Source organism: Equus caballus, chromosome 3 (assembly GCF_041296265.1).
Source record: "Equus caballus isolate H_3958 breed thoroughbred chromosome 3, TB-T2T, whole genome shotgun sequence".
NCBI classification, from domain to species: domain Eukaryota; kingdom Metazoa; phylum Chordata; class Mammalia; order Perissodactyla; family Equidae; genus Equus; species Equus caballus.
The window spans coordinates 93,125,101-93,148,770 of NC_091686.1; the positions used below are offsets into that span (position 1 = coordinate 93,125,101).

General features: G+C 42.5%; 1 protein-coding gene across 3 annotated transcripts in view; it reads right to left on the minus strand.

Moving 5' to 3' along the window:
- Positions 1–6,502: 6,502 nt before the first annotated feature.
- Positions 6,503–23,670, minus strand: part of RHOH (ras homolog family member H) — a 38,411-nt gene continuing 21,243 nt past the window's right edge. For all 3 annotated transcript variants that reach the window (XM_005608809.4, XM_003364726.5, XM_070263955.1), the window contains exons 2-3: positions 9,827–9,947; positions 6,503–9,533 (exon numbers count right to left, since the gene is read on the minus strand). In XM_005608809.4, the coding sequence (XP_005608866.1) occupies positions 8,738–9,328 (591 nt within the window). In that variant the 5' untranslated portion in view covers positions 9,329–9,533; positions 9,827–9,947 and the 3' untranslated portion in view covers positions 6,503–8,737. The remainder of the gene's footprint in view (positions 9,534–9,826; positions 9,948–23,670) is intronic.

Below are 23,670 nucleotides of genomic sequence, written 5' to 3' on the forward strand. Positions count from 1 at the left end.
TCCTTTCCTTCCTCCCCAAAGCCCCCTCCCAGCCCTTCCTGGGAGGAAGTCTGGTAAAATGGAGGAAAGTGACTCTGAGAGCCTTACAATGAATCGTTCTGTCTGAGAGGTGTCAATAGTAACAAAAGAAAGTTGTGTTTGTTTTGTAGCTGTTTGGCTCTGAAGGGTTTAAGTCTCCTCCAGGGACCTTCTACATGCAGCCCAGCTCTGCAGGAAGGGCAGAGAAGGTAGAAAAAGGTGATGGGAGAGAGGGGAAAAGACAGGCGGAGAAGATCAGAGACAGAAGTGCTGGATGGATGGCCATGATACTGCAATGAGCTTACAGGTGACTTGGTAGAAAAGTAAAGAAATCTCTGGACTTCCCATCTGGCTTACGAGGATTTTTCTTTCTGGGACTGGATGTTCCTACAGGCCCTCCCAGTTATGAAACAAGGAAGCTAGAGTGTGAAACCAAGTAGGTGGAACCACCACTGGAAGTGTGGTGGTCGGGAACGCAGGCTCGAGCCAGGTTGCCTGGACTGAATCTTGACTCTGACACGTGCTAGGTGTCTGACCTTGAGTAAGTTTCCTCCTCATCTGTAAACTGGGGATGATAACAGTACCTTTATTTTGGGTGCTTACAAGTAAAACAATTATATGTATGTAAAGTGCATAGTGCTAGATAAATCTGTGGTTTTTACTATGGCTTTAAGCAGGGCCATACACGCATGTGCGCGCACACACACACACAGACTTACATTTCCAGTACAAAGTTCACTAGAGGCCCATAGACGCAATTAACAAACATTCGGTTACAGATTCCTTGGAAAAATCTGGGGTAGTTACCACGCCCCTTTACACACAATGGCATAGGAGTATGTATATTCATTAACATGCTGACGCTGAAAGCAGTTCACAATATAGTAAATGAAAAAAAACCGATTGGATATCAAATTGTACCATACGATCCTGTTTTTATAAAAATACACACAAATAAGTATAGGAAAAATTCTGGAAGAGTAAATACAAAAAATTTATGTAACGGTGATCGTCAGAGTGATTTTTATTATTCTCTTTTTGCTTTGCTGTTTTTTTCCTAATCTTTTTAACAATAAGCATGAAGTATTTGTTAAATTTGGGGGGGACAGACATAGAAATATAAAGAATCTCTCTCCTTTATGATTCCTTTAACCCACCCTAACAAGGCTGGCTTGCAAATTTCCCTTCTGAGACTTTGGGTGGAGGGTGGGAGAGCACCCTTCATGTTCCCCCCGAACCCACAAAGCCCCAGCCCTGGGTTGTTCAGGACTCGTGGCTCTGGCTGTTGAGCTTGTTGATAACAGGCAAGGCAGTGCTCCTGGATGGCTGCTGTGTCCTCTATCTTCCTGCTTCTCTGCTGTTGCTGGTTTCATGTCCTGGCCTTTGCCTCCGACGTTTTCACTTTTTTTTTAAATCACCTGCCAATGCCCCCGACATTTTAAGCAAAGGGTAAACCTTTAAACTTCCATTATTGAAACCTGGAACAAATAGACACAGAGTTTATAGCTCAAAGGTAGAGGCTGGAAAGTCTGAAGCCTGAGGGAAAAGGGAAGAATGCCTGGTAGCCGAGACCTGGCACTCGAGTCCCAGCTTTGCCTGAAGCCACCTGTGTGTCCTTGGGCAACTAGGACCATCAGTTTCCTCATCTGTAAAGTGGGGAGTTGGGCTAAATCTTCCCTGAGGTCACTTCCAACTTTAAAAATGTGAGTCTAGTAATAGTTGTAATAATATAATATCATAATATATAATATCTTATATAATATAAAATAATACACTATATAATATAAATAGTAATACTATATAGTATAATAATAGGAACAATATGTTAAAAATAATAAACAGAAGAAGATGTTCCAGCCAGGTTGATATAGATATTAGACTCTCAATCAAAGTATACACACTAACAGAAGGAAAAAAAAAATTAGTAGTAGATTGCATGCAGTGTCCAGAGAATTAATGCAAATGTGGTCTGGAACCTGGATTAACAGATACTTTTCTTTTTTTCAGACTTTTCCATTTGTCGAACAGAGATATAATCTACATCTCACCAAATGAGTGCTTAGCAGACAACCAGACAGTAGTGGTCCAATTTTAATGAGAAATGTGTTCTGATAATAAGGATTAAAATAGTGACAACGAGGGCATGGAAATGGAGACCTCATTGCTGGTCAGTAACTGTGTGTGTGGCCTGGACATGTCACATTGCCTTCCTGGGCCTCATCTCTCTCACGTCTATTTCACAGGCTCATCCTGAGCCTCAGATGAAAGCCTGGCGGAGTGGAAAAAGGGGAGTTTGGAGCTAAGAGATCTAAGAATGGTTCTGGCTCTGCCAAGCATTCGTTAGATGCATGTAGGTGAGTCATTTAGCTTTCCTGAGGCTTGGCTTTCTTGCCTGTAAAATGAGCCAAATAATAATAATGCACAGCATTGTTGTGAGGTCACGTGAAACAATGTACACATAGAGTGCTAAGCAAATGCTGGCAATTATTACCATGAGATATGGAAAAGTACTTCGGACACTTTTAAAGTGCTGTATGAATGAAAGTGTGAGATGATGATAATGAGGATTGATTCACTCAAGAAATAGAGGTCAGCATCTCCTATGGGCACAGCATTGTCTCAGATGCTGGAGCAACAAGAGACAGGTGAGAGGGGCACCGGGCTGCAGAGAGACATGAAGAAGACAACAAAGAGGAAAAGGAGGAAGAAGAGATATATTTGAGAAGTATATGTGTACAGTGATTGATTGGGGCCTTTCTGGAAACTTAAAAAAAGAAACTTCCCAGTCAAAATCCTCAGTAAATCTTCAGTTCCCTGAGATGACAGCTCTACCGCCCAACAACTGGCCTTGGGTTAAGTCCAGTGACTCACTCGTAAATCCCACCCCTGCCTGTTTCCACCAGTGTGAAAGTTCCACCATCAGATGGGGGCAGCTCACTGTGTTTTATTTAAACAATATGGCTGGGAAGGGCAAACGCATGCAACTGCATCAGCAGCTGGGCTCTCGTGTGCCGTAACCTTGCTGTTTCTCAAGCCCGTGCTACCACGCACACACACGGATTCTTGGAACTGCTGCACAGGGCCCAGCAGACAGGCCCTGGGCTCTACTTTGAGTCCTATCTAGACCCTGAGTTCTAGTCACTTCCTTCCTCATTTTCAGAATTCGTTGGAAACCACTTGCCTGTGTAAGCCGCCGGCACCACCCTGCTTCTGTCAATCATGTCACTTTTCTGTTCCAGTCTGTTTGCTAATCCATTCCTTGGAACAGCCCTAACCCCTAGGCAATGGGTTGGACTCCCCACTGAAGTGAGTCACTTCTGGAGGACACTGAGTACTGAGCACTGATTGTTGTGAAAATATGTGTGTCCCTTCTCGGGGACTTACAGAGAAAAAGTTAAGCCTGCTTTCTTTTTAAGAGGACTGGCTTATTTTGAAGTGACGCCGTCTGTCCACATCACCCAGGCTTCTCCTCAGTTAGGAGAAGAAACTACTGAATATTCTCTCTCCTTTTTGGTATTTATTTTCTTTATAGCCCTGATCCCCCACCCACATTTGTCTGATTTGTTTACATGATTATTGCCCGCACATTCAACCTCTCCCTGCCTAACTAGATCCGAAATGCCCAAAAGCAGGAACTCTGGCTATTTGCAGTCCTGGTGGTCAGAAGCTCAGGGTCCAGTGGGGAATGGAGACATAAACACATGATTCTGAGACAAAGTGGTAAATCCAGTGATGGAGATATGCTCCGTCGTTGTCTCTTTTATGGACTGAGCCCTCTACTTTCTCTGAATCACCCCCATCGAGGACCTAAGGAGCTTAGTAAATGCTGAAGGAATAAAAGCGGATCTGTTTCTACTTAAGGAACTGAGGCTCTGTGGAGCCCTCCTGTCAGAAACTGAAAGGCACCTGCTTTGTGCTAAGAAACAATACTATAAATGATAGAGTACAGACAACCTGGATTGAAAAGCGAACTTATGAAAAGTGAACAAGGAAAAGCTCCAGTGAATGCTGGAGACGTAGAGAAGGGGTCCAGCAGGAGCTGCAGCTGTGGAGGGACTCACAGCTATTGACAGAGAAACATCACTAAGCAGGAAAGGAGTAGGAAAAAAACACCCAACCCTTCTCTCCTCCTACCCTCTGACTTCCAGCCAGAGTCTCCCACTGGCTGCACCCAAGTGGAAGCCAGCCAGGAAGAGATCCTGGGTGATGGAGTCCACAGGGTAAACCTCCCAGGCACAGAGGAGGGCAGCGAAGGCTGGAAAATGGAAATGGAGGAGGTGGGAACAGCCAGCAGAGACCACCAGGACAGTGGGATATGAACCACCTGAGGCTTTCACCGGAAGAATGGCAAAAGGAAGCTCACACAGGAAGGCTGCCAAGCTCTAATCATAAGTGTGCCCCTACAGTGTGTAACAGGGATCATTCTCACCATCTTAGCTAAATTAGCACGTGTAATGAAAATTATATATATTTCATCATATCATTTTTTAGCTGGTCAAGTTTAATTACACCAACATTAGTGGTAAAACTAGGACATTTTGAAAAGTAATGGTACAAGGAAAATATCTCCATTTATCTGTCTGAGCCTCAGTTTCTTATCAACAGAAAGAATAATATCGACCTGATGAGCACGTTCTGAGAATTTAATTAGATGACGTATGTAAGCTGGGGTGCACAGGGCCTGGAACCAGAGGCATCCAAATGTAGTTTGTTGCTATTATCATTATGTGTTATTTTACTCATCTGACTCTATTTAACATTGCTACAAATGGAGTTGCTTCTGCATGGGTTTCCCATCATGTGGCCCGCTATCGACAAGTTCTAGAATATTCTAACCTGATCTAGAATATTCACCCTATGTATCTGCATAGGGATCCATCAAAAACACAGTGACACCACCATTTGCACAATAGTTTACAGATGAAAAGCCCTTCCACAATCGTTATTGTACTAATTCTTAGAATAACCCAGGAATTAGTATCTGTTTTAAGATAGGGAAACTGAGGCTGAAAGACACATGACCCAGACTTTCTGACTCCAAAATATGTCACAACTGTCTGGCCTCTTACTCCCTCACTATGGCTGTCTATCTACCATTAAGTACTAAGTTCCATGTCAGGATATATTTTAGAATTGACCAAAAAAGTTAATGTGGACTTTAGGTGCAATCAAGTACTCTTTATGAACTTATTTCACAAGTAATTTGTATGGTTCTTCTATCATTTTTTGTGAAAAACCGCTGAAGATCTTAGCCAGTGATTATGTTTCTTTGCTTTATCAGGAGAGATACAGCCTGAGGAAAAATAAGGCCCTACTCTTGAGTTGTTCTGATCCGAATCAACCCATATGATTACCTCAGCATTGGGGACAAACACTCGCAGGTGCCCTGTCCCCTCTGTTTTATCATAACCCCACAGATATGCCAAAGTGGAACCCTTTAATCATATCTCATGCTGGGAAGGGTGCCCTTCCTTGGTACCAAACCCTTAAAAGGAAAGAACCAGGCTCTCCTCTCCCCTGTCACTCCCTCATTCAAAGGAAATACCTAAAACCTGAGGGATAGAAAAGTGAGATAAGAAAAAGGAGAATATTTTCCAAGCTTCTTAAAGCATCAAATCATGATGTATTTCATCTCTGCCAATTCACATGCAATCAACCTGAGAAATTATACTTAAAAGCCAAAGGTTGGAGCAAGGATCTTTGCAAATGATGACGCTCTATGATTTAGGCAGGTCTCATTCTCATTGCTAGAAAGAAAAATAAAAGAGGAAGACTAAGATCAGACTTGGAATATTTTATTAAAAATAATTTTTTTCTTGTTTTGGTGAGGAAGATTGGCCCTGAGCTAACATCTGTGCCAGTTGCCCTCTGTTTTGTATGGGGGATGCTGCCACAGCATGGCTGGATGAGTGGTGTGTAGGTCTGCGCCTGAGATCTGAACTGTGAACCCCAGACCACCAAAGTGGAGTGTGTGAACTTAACCACTATGCCGCTGGGCTGGCCCCTATTAAAAAAATTTTTTTTAATGCAGGCCATTTGACTGGTGCGGGTGGGGCCTCCAAGGCTACATGAGATCGGATGTGGCAAAGCCGTACAGTTGGGCTGTTCTGGGAGGAAGTGGGGCACAGTGGTTCTCATACACAGTGAGCAGAGGTTTGGAGTCAGATAGGCCTGCTCGAGAGTCCTGGTGCTGCCACTCACCTGCCGAATGGCCTTGGCCCTGTCAGTCAATGCTCCAAGCCTCAGTCTCCTTGTGTAAGATGGTACTCATTATAGTGCAGCCACCTACAAACCATGTGGTGAGATAATGCACACTCAAGTGCTTAGCATAGTGCCTGGCACATTCAAAGCACTCAACAAACTTTAATCATTAGGATGCTTTGAGCTTTCTTGTCACTCAGCTAATTTCAGCACACCAGATTCTGCCGCCCCAATGAGACAGTCAGCATAAAGTAAAACAGAATAGGATGAATTACTCGACCACTCAAATCAACTCTTTAATGTAAACAAGAGCATATTTAATGTTGCTACTTGGAACAGTTAACAATCGACATACAATAGTCTACAAAAAGGTACTGTGAGTTTTGAAGTGGAGGAAGCATACTCCTGAGTCTAGAAAGGCAAAAATAAATATATACTCATGTGGAACATACATTGCATGGATTCCAACAAAATGACGTATTTTCACTTCTTACCCCTGCAAGGCTGACGGGGGTTGGCTTCCTTCCTACCCACTTTGCGGCACAGCAGCCCCATTCCTCTCCTCTCTCTGATTCAATTCAACACAACTTTGTTTAGCTTTGTTTAGGTCTGGTTCCTTCCCTGCGCTGGGCCCTGAGGACACTGAGACGCTCAGGAGGTCACTCTGCCTTCAAGAACTCATAATCTAGTAGGGGAGACAAACATGTATTGGCCTCAGTTTCTGCCAGATCCCATCACAGGGGAGGGTTTACGTGTGGATTCCTGTTCTCAGATGTGAGAGTTTCCAGGGGAAGCTTTAAGCTTGCCTCCTGCCAACAGGCTCATCTGTGTGTCTGCCCAGGTGAAGGAAAGCCATTTGACTGTGCCCTCTCTGGCCTGGGCTTTCTCCTCCCCTTCTGCCATGGAATCACCTCCTCTTCCCTCACCTAAAGTCAGGTAACGGGCCCTTCCCATTTTCAGACACACCCCCACCCCCATCTCCCTTCAACAAGTAAGAAGGAAAAGCTTCGGGGACAGCCAATTTTAGTGAAGAGAAATTTATTCCTACTACAATGTTAACTATCCCCACCACCACCACCAAAGCCTGGCCTGAAGGAAAATCTGCTTGTTGGAAAAGAGGGCAAGGATCAACAGGGATATCAGAGAATATGAGCTCCCATCACCTCCCTGCTTGGTCAGGTTTCAGGCCCTTCAACCCTCTGGAGACCAAATGCAGAGAGCTGAATACAGAACTCTCAAGTCAAGGGACACGGGTGACACAGAGGCGAGGACAAGCCTTTAAGCTATCAGAATGGGAGGGTGTCCCTATTTATTCAGTATTTCCCTGATAACTTTTTATCCCCTAAGCAATTGCTGTACATTTCGCCTGTTCTCTGTGCGTAGAATTTGTGATTTCTTTTTGACTCAGTTACTTCATAGTCATGAAATAGTAAAAGCTATAAATTCCTTTTTCCCCGTACACATACATATCTAGACACCTTCTCAATTATTCTGATTAGATCCTAAAATTATGTTCCCATCCCAACTCAGTTTAGAGCTCAAGTAACAAATTCGCCAAATTCCCCTCAAACAGAACTTTGAGCCCGCTCTCTTTCACAAGACCCGCAACCAAATGGGAGCCACAGTGTCGGAAGAAGCAGGGTAAGTGCACACGTTTCTGAATGAAAATGAGACGCCCTCTCTGCTGGTCCAAGTTCTGCTGCCATTACTTAGAACAGTCTGATTCTCTACCTGAAAGGTTCTTCCTTTTTGGTGAGTGAGAGAGAAATATTTAGTGCATAATGGGAGTTCTTTGAGTGAAAGGTAATATCGTAAATAAGAAACACTTCTTTCTTTATAATTAGGGAGAAATATAGTGACAACTGTTTAAAATCATTACGCAGTAGTAGAGGATCTTACGTTATTGAACTGTATTTTATACACAACTCTGAATAACATCTGGGTGGAAAATTAATTGCAAGGATCAATTTATGGTCATTTAAAAAAAATTTGATTATCTAGTAAAATCTAGCAGGCAAGCGGCTTCAGCAAAATTATTACTTCAGGTGAAAATAACACTACAAACACATGGCAGAGCCCCAGAAGATTATTTCACACATACAGAAGTTTGTTTGTAAGTATGGAGCAAAAGACTTTCCAAGTGTGAAAACTAATTATATACCAGAGCTAAACATTTTGTTATTATTTAAATAAAACATGTCTTTAAATATGGAATTCTTTGGAAAACTCACTTCATTGTCCAAAATTATGCAGACCATTTTAGTTTTTTAATCGAACAAGGAATATGCATTCTAGCTTCCCAGGGGATCTTCCAATTGAACTGGGCAAAGAGTTCATCTGTAGAGCGTACTTAGGAAAAACATCCAATGGCCGAGGCCCAGCAACAACTGTATCCAAACGAAAACGCTGCTGGGGATGCACCCAGAAAGAGCATCAACCCTTGCCGACTTCTCTGCTCTCCCCGTCCCCGTTAGCCTTTAGGGTGAGTAAATGAGTGTTGGGTGAAGTCTCTTGGGGTTCAGAAGATCTTGCACTCATTAATGGAGAAGAACCTCCTTCTGTTGCGTCTCCTGGCTTGGTTGACGGCAGTTCGGACGGCACACTCAAATACCTGCTGTACCCCCCGGTTGCTAAGGGCTGAGCACTCCAGGTAGCCCTTTGCTCTCACATCCTGGGCCAGTCTCTTCCCTTCTATGGCATTGATGCAGGACGCCCTGTGGGGCCCCACCTCCCGCTGGTCAGTCTGGGTGGCCACCACTAGCACGGGGGTACAGGGCAAGTTGCTCCTGATTTCACCAATCCACTTGTTCTTCAGGTTCAGGAAAGAGTTATGGTTGGCCACGGAGTAGCACATTAGCACCACATCTGCCTGCTGGTAGGATAGCGGGCGGATGCTTCTGAAGGCATCGTTGCCAGCTGTGTCCCAGAGACCCAGGCTGATCTGTATGCCATCCATGAAGACGTCCACACCCGTGTTCTCATACACTGTGGGCTTGTAGGCCTCCGGGAAGGTCTCTGAGGTGAAGCGCACCAACAGAGAGGTCTTCCCCACGGCAGAGTCTCCTACCAGCACACACTTGATGGAACTCAGCATCTTCCCAGCCTGCATCCTTAGTTATTTAAGACTTCAGAATCCCGAGGAAAAGAGCCCTCAGTGGGCTGCTGGAGCAAAGGCCATTCAACAAGGGGGATAAAAACCAGATGCGTTTGTGTTCTCAGGACCTCTGACAGCAACTTGCAGAATGTTACTTCTCCCCATCCATCTGAGGAAGACGCACGATCTACTTTGAAAACCTCCAAGGGCTAGTCTTCAACTGGAACAGAAAGAGAAGGGGGAAAACTAAGTCTTTCTCTTTTGATGACGGGGCGCTTCCTCATTGGCAAACTGGTTAAACATGACACCCACCTCAGTGTAGCCGTCAGACCCCACTCGCCCAACCCACTCTTCCCCCCAACAAAGAAGCTTGGATCGGTTATCCCCCAGCACAAGCACCCACAGCTCCACCCAGTCAAGAAGCAGAAGCTGACTTTATCTCTAAAATCAGCCTAGTGATAAAAACACAAGCAACCGCTCTGATCACAACATGAAAAAGACCTCAATATCAACCTGGTGTGTGAATGAGACGTTGTCAAACAGCTCTCTGTTGGCTTCTGCTCCAAGAAGCGAAGGCACCTGACAGCGCTCCGCGTCCCCTTCAGTCTCTAACGCATCCCAGCCACTTTGGGAACTGCAAGGAAGAAAAAAATGTAATCAGCGGCAGATACTATAAACACTTCCCTTCATCTATTGGTTAATCAGCCAGTCCTTGGTTTATGTGGGAATTTGAGGTTGAAGACAAGAAATTACCAGAACTCTAAAAATTTGCTATGATTTTTCCCTTGAGGTTTTTCCAAAAACTGGCTACAGATGTAATGGAAAGGGCACTGTCCTTGGTGTTTTCTGCATCTGAAATAAGACTCCATTATCTCTACAATGACAAGGCTTTGAGACACGTTACTGGATCTCCAAGCCTCAGTTTACACCTCTGCAGGATTGCGATAAATTTAGGAACCGCTTCTCAGAAATGTTGTAAAGATTAAATTCTCTTTCTTTCAATGTCTCTGGACAGCTACCTATATATCCGGAATTCTGCTATGCCCTTGGTTAAACCAAATAACTTTCCTAAAAGCAACCATATTTAGTGACTGTCACTTAAACAGGGCTACATAAATATGACGGAATCTGAATTTCATAAAAGGATCAAACAAATTCTCGTTTACTGCAGGTGAGAGAGCTCCAGACAATGAGACCAGCCTTGGGGACAGCGTCCGTCTGCCAAAGGACGTCATCACAAGGCCAGCCCAGCTTCAAAGGAAATGTGTTTCCGATCAAAATTCTAAGTAAATGTTATTAACACAATCTGAACTTATAACCTCCCACACTGGCAATCTTCCGACATGTCACACGTAATATAGTTTTTAAATAATTTTTAACACAATTTTTAAAAATTACTCGTCTAAATCCTGACATTCCCTTCCAAGACATTTTTATCCTTGTCAATCTGCTGTCTCTGTTTCATTAAACATAACAGCCTTTGCAAATGAGTTAATCAAATAAATAATAAACATCACTTTCATGTGCTCACTTTTTTAACCACATATAAGTTGGATGACCTTGGCCAAGGTACTCAAACTCTCTGAGCCTTGGTTTCTTCATAAAAATGAGAATAAGAAAAGTACCTTCATGCAGTTATCGTAAAGATTTGTCAGTGTGCGGAAAGTCTGGCTTAACCCAGAACCTGGCACATGGGATCTATAGCGAGGCACCATATTTTTCTATTTCTACTACTATTTATTTAAAATGCTAAATATTGCATGTCCATAGCACAGGGGCTGGGATGTCAAATTTGCTGCTGGACTCTACCTAAAGACTCACATCAGGTCCTTCTCAGACACCAGGGTCCTGGAAACCTCTTCGTCACCTGATCTTTGAGCAACGTTTCCTTGGGAGCTCCATTGGGTCTCAACTTCAGCTCCTTAGACCTACGAATGACTTAAGTGGATGCATCTGTGACCCCTCAGCACTTAGTCTGGGCCAAGACCTCTTAAGATATTTTTTAAGTTTGACTTTGACCCCAATGTAGCAAAACCAGAACTAGGAAAAATGTGCACATGTCAGGATTTTGGTTATTAAATAAAATCTTTCTAATAGATCAAGTAAAGCCAAATTTCCTAAGGAAACATCTGCAAAAGGAAATTAATGAGGTAAAATCATTAAGAAGACGGGCTCTAAAATCTGACAGATCTAGAACTGAATGCAGGCTGCCCAACCGACTCCCTGTGCGGCAATCTTGGAGGAGTTTCGTAACCTCCCTGTGCCTCAGTTTCCTCTGTAAAATTGAGGAAATAGTATCTATAACACCAGGTTGTTGAAATGATTATGTGCTTAAACATAAAAAATCCTTAGCATGGTGCATGATGCAAATATACTGTATGCACACAGGCAACACTGAGCAAACACACAGTAAGAGTCCTTATTATTAATGTCATTGTCAAATAGTAACTACTAAATATGATGGTAAACAATTATGAATTATAAGTAGGGAATTTGAAGTAGCACCAAACAGCTTTCTCCTGCAAGGGGTGCCCTGGGTATTTTACGCCAAGCTATGACTACAAAAAATATACAGATATAGGATTTCTTCTGGTAGCATAAAAAAAAAAAATGAGCAAAGAAATTCGTGTCTGAGTTTTACCACGCAGAGAGCTCCAAAGAATCAGGCTGGAGAAAAGGCTCTGTTCAGTCAAGTGACCTTCCTTCCCCAGCCAGTTCTGGCACCAAGAGGCACATCAAGTTAGCTCTCAGGGCCTCAGTTTCTCAACTTGTAAAGTGGTTAGATGAGATTAGCTTTCTCTGTGGTTCTATCAAAACAGGCCAAAGGAGAAATCTTTATTGCCTGCCACAGTGAATACAGGAACATAAACCTCTGCCTTATTCCATAGCAGTAAAGACGGATGATAAACCTGGATGATATGCATAGCCTTCAGCAGATGGCTAAATATGGAGCTGGGAGAGGAGGGGCAGGGAGGAGCTCCAGTCTAGATTAGAGCAATACCCTATATAGACATGCCAGATCAGACAGCGTGCCACATGTGCCCAAGACGGAGCCACTGGGTCACATCGTCAGTGTGGAAGCCTAGGGGGCTTGATTTCAGTAAAATTTCTCCTTAAAGGGAGAGATTCTCCCTAAAAGGGCTTTTGGGTGAAAAATAGAAGCACGTTTTCAGCAGTATTTCACAAGTGGCTAACTGGCAGGGGCACCCCAGTCATATGTCTCTCAGTGCAGAAGAGTTACCAAAAGTGACTTCAGACAGCGTGGTGACTGATGCCACAGTGTGAACCTTTTAGGACTTAAATCAGATTGGAATTAAGGAACCTTCAATCCCAAATCTCTCAGGTCTCCATAACTTGACTTCTCTTCCCTTTCTCCTCTTTTTACCATTTTCACAGCAAGAATGCCTTCAACAGGCCCCAACGGTTCGCACACAGAGGAGGAGGGAAGGGAGGCTCAGTCTTGTGAAGGCAAAGGTGTCGGGTGCTCCTGTCTACGACAGCAAAGGGTCAAAGGCCGACAAAAGGGAGAGCGTAGAGAGGAGGCATCTAAGCCACTGCATCTCCTGGAGAGCTGAGGGCTGTCCAGTAGGAAATCCTGGTTTCACTTTAGCCTCAATTCTCATCCCACTAACAGACACCCACTCTTCACTATCACTCTTTCTTCAGACACACTCTGTGCTTCTCTATTTGCCTGGAAAGTCCTGCCCTCCACCCACCCCTCAACTCCCACCTCTTCTTGAGAGTCTCCTTTGATCGCTGACCCTCTGGCCCTGCGCCTCTAACACAGCCATCATCACACTGCCAGTCATCTTGTGCTTATCCCTCGGCTGTAAAACGGGAATAAGATCCGCCCTCCCTTCCTCACAGGGAGCGTATGAGGATCCCCTGCAAATGATAACAATACAGCAATAATTCGGGCTTGTACTTTCACAAGACTGTACCTTTGGAAAGACTCTCTGGTTTGCTCTGCGAGGAAGCCCCTTCAGAACCACAGAGCCCAAAATAAAACTATGGTGAAATTAGGATGAGCTAATTATTATTATGGCAGGTTTTAGGTTATGTGGGCTTTGATTGAGGTGGCTTACTTCAAAATGCTGATAAAATCTTCACAGTCTTTCAAAAATATGAACCCACGGCAGCCAGCGGCCAGGGACAGCTTGTCAGTTACAGAGAATGCATCTAAATGTCATCCTGCTCAGAAGAGCTTTGGTGAAGGACCTGCGCTGGCAGCAGCCGAGTCGCTCATTACAGAAATTGATTCTGCTGTGAGTCTGACACATTCCCAGGATTAGGAGATCATCATGCTCCTCAGCAACTCATCTCCCACCAGCGCCTTCCATCCGCGAGCCCTCCACAGCCTAGCAGGGAGGCCGTGGCATGAGCAGGCCTTGCTCAGGATGGGTGAACCCACGGAGAGCACCCCATCTGGCAAGGGCGGCTGGGTGCTTCCTTTCCTTTCTTTCTCTTGAGGGGAAAGAGAATCAGTTCAAGAAATCTTAAGCAACTTACTAATAAAAAATCGTGACCCTCTCTAAATTTTATCACTCCAAGCTCTTATTCAGTTTTCATTCTCTAATGTATATATACTTGTGTATATCTTCTAAGCATTTTTTTCAGATTTTAAAAAATTTTTATTTTCAACATAGTCTACATACTTGCCAGGTTTTCAATAAATAGCTTTCCATTGTTTCAACAATTCCTAATTGCACAGCAATTCCCCACTGCTGGCAGAGGCTTTGAGTTAGTTCCAGTATTTCAGTAATTACAGTCCCAGTAACTGATAACTGTACCATTTTATATATATACACACACACACAAATATATACATATATATAAACATACATATATATAAATTACTTTTATGTGGACAATTTTCTTGGGGGATACATTGACACATGTGGCATTACTGGGTCATTTTGTGAATTCTGTTTACATTATTAAGCATCTTCCAGGGGCCGTACAAAGTACTTTGTTGTGTATTATTCATTAGCTGTTTTACTCATTTTAAAAAAATTGTTTAGGGCTTCCCGTGTGGCAGGCACTGTAACAGGTCCTGAGAGCATCATAGTGAAGAAGAGAGTTGATGCCTTCATGGAGATTACCATTTCGCCACTACAGAGCTTCAGGAGGATGAGAATCTTGCTATAGTCACACAGCGAGGAAACAGCGGAGGTAAAGTTAGACCCAAACAGAGTCTGACCCCAAAGCTGCAGCAGCTCCACGTGTCCTCCCCACCCCGTAATTCCTGTCAGTCCTATCCGAGGCATCTCAAATAAACTACGCTTCCTAAGCAGACCGAGTTTCAAGACATTTTTCTAGCCATCCCCTCCAACCAGGTCCCTACTCGTATTCTCCCCCTGCAAAGAAGGAGTTCTTGATATTTTACAAGAAGTGTGCCGGGTCTTGATCTGGAAGCAGGGCCCACAAGTGTGTTCAGTTTGTGAAAATTCATCAAGCAGTAGACCTAGGATGTGTTCACTTGTCTGTATGTAGATTAAACTTCAGTAAAAAGTATTTTTAAAAATAAGGTTACTGCCACTGCTGTGACCATCTTCTCAAGTAGTATTTTATCTTAAGTTTCATCTTGCAAGAGTTCATTTCACTAATTCTCAACCCTACTTTAGTAATTCCCCTGAGTGTTTATAATTGCTACAAATAATGACTAAATCCTCCCTCAAAATCACAAAAGGAAATCATTTTTAAATCAGTTTATTTTTATACACAGATCATCTCAATTCCAAATGGATTTTGTTCTGAAAGTTCACTTGCAAGATGCTGGTTTGCAACTTTCAATACATGTTCTCCAGAGTCAAGGTTCTAGGCCATATTTACATTGCTAAGCCTGAAGCCTATTTAGCCCCATTCTAGTTTAATTAAAACAGAACATCACCAGGCCCTGAGGCCTCCCATGATCCAGGCACCCTAAGCCTCTCTGAGTCATGAACCCTGCCCCTCTGACCCCAGGCCAAGTAGAGACCATGGTACGCTTCCCCTCCTCTGTTCCAGGTACCCTGCCCTGACTGGTCCCTTCTACTCCTAGGAGCACAATAATCGAGTTGTCACCACAGGTCTACAGTTCTCAATTTGGTCCAAGTAGAGAGCCAAAAACAAGACCAGGCAGCCAGGCAACTACCCAGAGCACCATTAAAAGACACTAGAATCTCGTCTCAAAACTAAGGTGATGGGAAAATGTAGTTACCACAGCTTTTCTCAAAGTGGTTGGAAGGAATATTCTGAAAAACTACTTGGAGTTGAGGGTGCAGCCCCCACGGGGCATGCTCTGGGAAGGTCCCAGGTCTCTGAGCCGCTCTCTGAGGACTGTGAATCGCTTTTACTGAAGGACTCATGTCTTCCCCATTAGCAATGCATGTTTGGGGCCCAAGCTGAATTGTTCAAGCACAGAGAAGAGAGGCAGATATATGCATATCTAACCTTTCTATGACATAATGATGCTATAAAGCAAGGTTGTCAGACTACGCTCACCCACGGGCCAAACCCTCCATCAGTTTTTGTATGGCCTGCAAATTAAGAATGGTTTAGACATTTTTTAATTGTTGAAAAAATCAAAAGACCAATATTTCATGATCTGAATATTACATGAAATTCAAATTTCAGCATTCGTAAATAACATTTTACTGGAACACGGCCATGCTCTTTCATTTATATATTATCTATGGCTGCTTTCTTGATACAACTCAAGGAGACTTTATCGCCCACAAAGCCTAAAATCTTGACCATCTGGCCCTTAACAGAAAACGTTTGACAACCACGCTGTATAAAGAGAGGTGATTCAGCGTAAGGAGAGCACAGACTCTGGGGTCAGGCAGGCTTGCGTTTGGCTCCAACATCTGCCACTTACTATGTGATCATCGGCAAATTACTTAACCTCTCTCAGCTTCAGTTCCTTTGTCAACAGAGGCAGTATAGCACAGTGATGAAGAGCACCGACTCTGGGACGGTACTGCCTCCCTGCTCCACTAACTACTGGCTGTGTGATCTCGTGAAAGTTACTTAACCTTAGTGACCAAAGTTACTTGGCCGTAGCTTCTCTGACTGTAAACAGGCAGTAATGATAGTACCTGTCGTGCAAGGTTATCGTATGGGATTAAATGGGTTAGTGCATGTCAAGCACACAGGACGGTGCCTGGCACAGAGTGAGTACTATAGAAGTATTTACTATTATTTACCTTAAAGGGTTGTTGTAGGATTATAAGAGCTAGTGTATGTCACGAGCCTAAAACAGTACCTGGAACAAAATAGGTCCTCACAAACCGTAGCTGCTATGACGATGCTGATAGAACCACTACTATAAAACCCAGAAGAGGGAGCAATGAATTCTCTGGAGGTGGGAGAATAGAGTGGTGATTAGGGAATCCTACATTTAAAAGGTGATATCTATACCATGCTAAGTGAAAGAAGTTAGGTGGAGAAAGTTAAATGCCTTATGATCTCATTCATAAATAGAAGATAAAAACAACAAACAAACACAGAGAGACAGAGATTGGACTGGTGGTTACCAGGCGAGAAGAGGGGAGGGAGGAGGGAGAAAGGGGTGATTCACACACGTGTGGTGATGGATGGTTATTAGTCTTTGGGTGGTGAACATGATGTAATCTACCCAGAAATCAAAATATAAGGATGTACATCTGAAATTCATATAATGTTATAAACTAATTTACCTCAGTAAAAATAAATAAATAAAATAAAAGGTGATATCTGATCTGTAGGATGAATAAGATTTTGACAAGCAAAGAAGGAGAAAAAAAGACATGGAGAGGAAGCATGTGCAAAGGCCCAGCAGCAGTGAAGTACATGTTTGGGTTGGGGAAGTGGAAGTACATAGTTCAAAGAGGCTGCACTGAGGGATGCTCAGTGGGAAGTAGGAAGAGGACAGTGGAGGGAGTTATGGGAAACGAAACTGTGTTTGTTTTCATACAATCCAAAATTGTTTTTAGCTTGTCAGCATTTATAGCATACCGTTAACTCCATAGCCGATGAAAATCTCTGGGCCTTTTGCACGTATACTCTTACCCATCCACTCTCTTTTCACTGAAATCCTACCTGTTCACTAGAGTTTTGGGGCGCCTGTTATGCGTCAGACATTGTGCTACACAATAGGGCTGATACCAAGTTGAATAAGACGCAGTCCATGCCCTCAAGAAACTTCGAGGCTAAAGGGCAATTCAAGCATAAAACTCAACGAGTGTCCAAACGAGGAGCACATCAAGTGCCAACAAAGTAAAAAAGTGCTGCTTGGAGCAGGCAGGAATCAAGAAAGCCTTTGCAGAGGCCACAATATTAGAACACGGCCTAAAAACAATCGAGCTTGAGATGCACAGAGATGAAAGGGAAAGAGAACCATGACCAAGGGAAGACGAACTCTTGGGGCGCGTAAGAGGACGGCGAGCAGCTCGGCTGGGCTGAGATGTAGAGTCCAGAATGGGAGATGAAGCTGGGCTTTAGGAAGCGCATTGCTGAGGCAGGTCAGGCTGGATTACAAGGGGAAGGCTCAGAGAGGCGAGTTTGGAAGCCCCTGGAGGAATACAAGAGAGTGGGAACAAGGAGGCTTTATCTAGGAGGGATGCTAGGAGGCTAGAAAGGAGGGGAAAGGGACCTCAGAGTATCCGTGAGTTAGAACCGACACAGGCCTGTGATGAGAAGACTCTGAGGCCCCAGGCTGGGGGCCTGGGAGGAAGCCAGCGGCAAGAGGAACTGCTGGAGGAGAGACGGGGCCGCGAGACCAGGCGGAGAGTTCAGTGTCTCAGACCGAGGTGCCGAGAGATTTCAGGAGAGCCCAGGGGCTGTGGGCACATCAGAAGTGATAAGGATGAGTGGGAAGGGAAGCAGTGGTGGCAGCCAGGACAGTGTTTATTCTTTCCTGAACTCTCACGTGAAATACTCAGTTGCACACGTGTTCTTGTCTACGCTGTCTATAATGGGGAAAAAAGTTATCCAAGAAAAGGTGGTTCTTGGATAAACTACTTAGTTTATTCCTATGATCAATATCCTTTAAAATAGCAGTGTAGAGATACATTAACTGACACAGGAAAAGCCTCCCTAAGCTGAATGGGAAAAAAGCAGGTTTTAAAATATGTCCAGTATGATTCCATAGATACGAGAAAGTCTAGAGCAATGTGTCCCACCATGCTAAGGCGAACTGTCTCAGGTCCCGGGACTGTAGGTGAGTCTCATTTTCTTCTCCTTGCTTATGTGCATTTTAAAATATTTCTGCAATAAGCGTGTGTTACTTGCGTGACGTTGAAGTGCTTTGAAGTGTTATTTCGTTTTTTAAGTTTGGCTTGGAAGGGAAAGAAAAGGCTGATGTGAGATCCCCTGAGGCTATAGAGGGTCTCTATGAGCCCCCGTCAGTGTCCAAAGACAAAAATTTTCTAGATCTGGACAGCTGAATTTGCTTAAAATTCCTAGAAGCACTATCTCTGGCTTCTGGTTCCTTTGTAAAGGTCTGTCATGGAAAGAAGACAGGCAGAGCTGAGTAATTCTGCCTCCTCTCACAAACATTCCAAGCCCATCTCTCTTCTTCTTGCTCATAAGACAGTTTTTAAAGTCCTTTTTATATTTCTTAGATATTCAAAGAAGTTTGCATATGCCCTGGGTATTAGATGACATTAAGGAACTCTTGGTAATTTTCTTAGGTGACAATCATATTGTGGTCATATATATTTTTACAGTCCTTATCTGAGAGGAGAAACGAATATGGTGTCTGGAATTTATTTTAGATCATTCCAGAAAAACAACACAACAAGAAGTAAGGATGATAGATGAAATAAGTTTGAGAAAATGTTGAGAACTGCTGAAGTTGAATGATGGGTACATGTGGGTATATTAGTCTATTCTCTCTACTCTTGTGGATGTTCAAAATTTTTCATGATAAAAGTTTTAAAGAGTGGGGTCTTTTGTTTTCTGTAGCATTTTGTCCAAGCTGTAGTTTTATTCTCATCTTTACTTATAGAGAAAATGCAGAAAAATATCACCCCCCCAAAAAAAGTATAAATCATGCAACAGTGATTTTTCAAGTATTTGAAGGAATGTTGGTGCATCAAATAACATGAGTGACGTAGAGTAGACAGTGCAAAGGCTTACAGCCTGCCTCCCAGTGGAAGGGATGTGGAGGAGGAAAAGCAGCAGCCCTCGGGAAGGAGCCCCACCAAACCATAGAAAGGAAAACTGGAGCTTCAAGTACACGCTCTACCTGCCTCTCAATAAGACATCATCATCTGTGCCTGGGAAGTAAGTGTCTCTTCTAGAAAAATTCTAACCAAGGGCTACTCTTGGAGTACTTTGAGATTACCTGAACTCAACTTCCTGACTTGTACAATCACCTTCACTAAGGAGGGCCCTTGGCCCTTCTTTCTCCAATTCTGCAGAATTAGCTCTTTGCAAAAGAGCAAAAAGTCATAATGAAAATAACTGAAAAAGAAAAGAAACTCAAGAGTGAAAACGTATTACCTATGCAAAACCAGATCACAAGTCAAAGTAACTATGAAAGTGACAAAGACCCTCTGACCTGGTGGTCCTTTTTGTCTGAAAAGGTGAGGGGGCACTGGGGCATTTCTGCTTTAGGATTTAACGTTTTCCCCTTAGACTTAAAACCAGCTCCCTGTCCAATCTTTACTTACGGTGAAAATATGAAATCTTCCTAGTGTCTGGGTAGACCTCCACCAAGCCTGGATCCCGCCCAGCTCTAAAGCAACACCTATGACGAAGAAAACCATCACATCCCAGGGTTTCCCCATGCCCGAACACAGCAACCACCACCACCACCTCTCAACACGCACATTCAAGCCATTGGTGGTGAATTCCCTCTCTTATTTGCTGATCCAATCAGACTGAAGATGGCCTCCCCATACTGGCTAATTTCTTACCTCATTTTCTCTGGACCATTTCTACTACACCTTTTTTTCTGATTATAAAATACACACATAATGTAATATATACATAATGTGTATAATACATACACATTATAGAACATTTCAAAACTACTGAACTATCTAAAGGACAACTAACTAGTTAGAGAAAACCAACTACCACCTAGAACCAAAACTGTGAGATATTAGTGTGACTTTTCCTGTTTCTTTTTTTCAGTGTGTCATTTTTTTCAAAACTAATATCCTAATTTATACATAGTTTGGCATCTTGCTTTTTTTATTTAAATCTACATCATAAATATTTCCTATACCATTAAGATTCTTCAAACATAATTTTAATGACTATATAATATTTCATTATACGAACATAATATTTGCTTAACAAATTGTCTATCGTTGGACACTTAAATTGTTTCTAATTTTTACTATAACAGCACTGAGTGAACATTTTAAAAATAAATTTGTGTAAATATATGATTATTTCTTTAGTATAAACAGATATGAGTGCAATTACTGGAAAAAAAGAGATGAAAAACTTGGACCAATTTCTAGTCCATAAGCAGTGTATCAGAGTGTTCATTTTATCACACTATCAACTATCATTGGATATAATATTTGCCAGTTTGATCCATTTTCATTTGCATTTCATTTATGACTAGTGAAAATTAAAATTCATCTGTTTATTGACCACTTATATTTTTTATTTTGCAAGTCATCTGTTCTTCCAACTTTTCTAGCAAGGTGGCCATCATTTTTCAATGATTTTTAAAATCTTTTTAGAGATAAAGGATATTAATCTTTTCTTGGTTAAATAAATATGTTGCAAATTTGTATATATATATATTTTGTGCCTGTGTATTCTGGGAATTCCCCAAATTCCTGGCACTCCTCCATCATTGATCAACCCCTAAACAGAATGTAAAATAGCATGTCCCCTGATGTGGAAAGAAACGTAGCATATTTCGACGCCTGAAAGGTCATCTAGTTCAACCCACTCATTTCCCGCATGAGGGAACCAAGACCTAGAGAGGAAAGTGGTTTAGCTCCTGGGGGCTGACTTGAGGCCGAGAAACCAGATTGCCTGAGTCAGCATTCTTTCCATCTACACAGGATTTTTTCAAATATATATTACGTCTACCTTTTACATCCCATACTTAATTTCCTTAATATTTTAAATGCAAAGCCCATATAGATAACTTAGATAGATCTTCCAAATTGGTGATATTTTACTCAAAAGCTGGCTCCCAGTTTTAATATAAAAATACTTTTCAAACAGATATTGCCTTTCTCATTAACTTCGTTTGAGAGATAGATCATCTTTCTTTAGGGTAGATCATTCAGCCTTCCAACATTCTCCAGAATTAGGATAAATCCTTAATTTACAAATTGGTCAAACTAGAAAAGAAGTCAAGGTATTTTGTTCTGGATATTTAGCCCAGAGCGCTGATTAGAGTGAGGTGATTTAGTTTTCAGGTTCAACATATAAAATTGCTGATATTCCATAGTTTGCATAGAGCCCAGGTTGGGGAGTCAGGGTCTTGGTTAGATTTTCATCTCCATTGCTGATTAGCAGAATAATTTTGGGTAAGTCACATAATCAGAACTGCAAAATGTGGGTAATGACGCGTAGATTCTTAAGGCAGTTAAAAAGAATCTAGCTCCCATGCCCAGTGGAGTGCCTGACCCTTAGTGGATAAGGATGACAATAAACACTCACATGGTACCTACAATTGTCCAGACACTATTTGAAGTGCTTTATGAAAATTAGCTCATTCATCATGGCGACAATACTATGGCGTCAATACCATTTGTCTCATTTTACATCAGGGGAAACTAAGGCAGAGAGATGTAAGGTAACCTGGCCAAGATGACAAGCTAGTGAGGAGGGCGGCTGGGGTTTGAACCCTGGTAGACTGGCCTCCAAGCCCACTCGTAGAGCTGTCTCTACCTCCCCTCCCACTGTCTTTCATTTGGGGGCAGCCTACCTATCTTTGCAACCTTGATGAAACGAAGCAATCTGCTAGGATTTGAATGTTTGTGTGCCCCTAAAATTCCTGTGTTGAAATCTAAGCTCCAAGGTGATAGTATTAGGACATGGGGCCTTTGGGAGGTGATCAGGTCATTAAAATGGAGCGCTCGTGAATGGGATTAGTGCCGATCTTGGATTTTCCAGCCTCCAGAACTGTCAGAAATAAATTTCAGCTGTTTATAAGCCTCCCAGTCTATGGCATTGTTACAGCAGCCCGAAGAGACTGAGACACAACCCTAAAATAAAGGCAGGCGGTGCAGAGGGAGAGCTGGAAAGACGTTTTTCAGCTGGTGGGTGATTTCTTTCTTACTACAGTCCTGGTTTCTAACAACATTTAAAAGATTTCTCCCTTACGCAGACACTCACACACCATTGGTAGATGTGTAAAAGAGTGCCATCTTTGTGAAAGGCAATTTGACAGAATCCAGCAGTGCACTTAATGTGTTTGACACCCAGCTGATCATTTTTTAATCTCCCTTATCTATGACAAAATTAGTTTCAGTAATAATGTGTAAGAGTCAGGAACAATCATTATTTTCCTGATTCATTCTTTAGCTTTAAAATGAACAAATAACAATTTAAGAAAAATAAATTTCAACTTTAAAAGTATTGTTCAAACACAGTAAAATATTTCATGTATGAACTAAAACTTGCATTTATCAGTCAAAAATATTACACTTTGCAGTTTGCAGTCTGCTTCACTGTTTTACATTTAAACACCCAGCTCCAGGAAGTCACATAGAACCACAGAACTGAAGTAAACCAAGTTCTATTTCAGAGTGTCTATAATCATTGTGCCATCACTCTTCATTTCTAATCTACTGTTTAAATTTAGGAATATGTAGTGCCATAGGGATGGGAATTGCGATCTGCCCCTGAAGTCAGCTCTGATGGAATCCATACACACCGCTAATAACTCATGCTGACTTTATCACTGCCAGCGCATGGTGATAATAAAAAGCAGCCCTACAATGGTTTTATCATGGGTTTCAAATTCTCAGCGGATGATGCACTCCCTTATTGCTGGTGCCTAAAGTGGACACCCTCCATACCCTGCCTTTGGCATGCCCTTGCCAGTAGCTATCAAAATTTTAAATGCATGAACTTTTTAACCCAGCAATTCCAATTCTTTAAACACATTGCCCTGTTGTCCCCACATAAGTAGTCAAGATGTATATGCAAGAATTTTCATTGCATTATTCGTAACAGCAAAAAAAGGACTGGGCATAATTGAAAGGTCCATCAAGAGGCAGTGGTTGAATTAATTCTGCCATGTCCATACAATGGAATCGGATACAGCTTTAGAAGGAATTAGGTCAGCCTATATGTGTTGTGCAGAAAGGGTACTCATGATATATTAGTAACTGAAAAAAACAAGCAGTTGAATAATTTGGTAAGGATCCCATCTATGTAGAGAAATAAACGCACAAGCCTGATGTGAT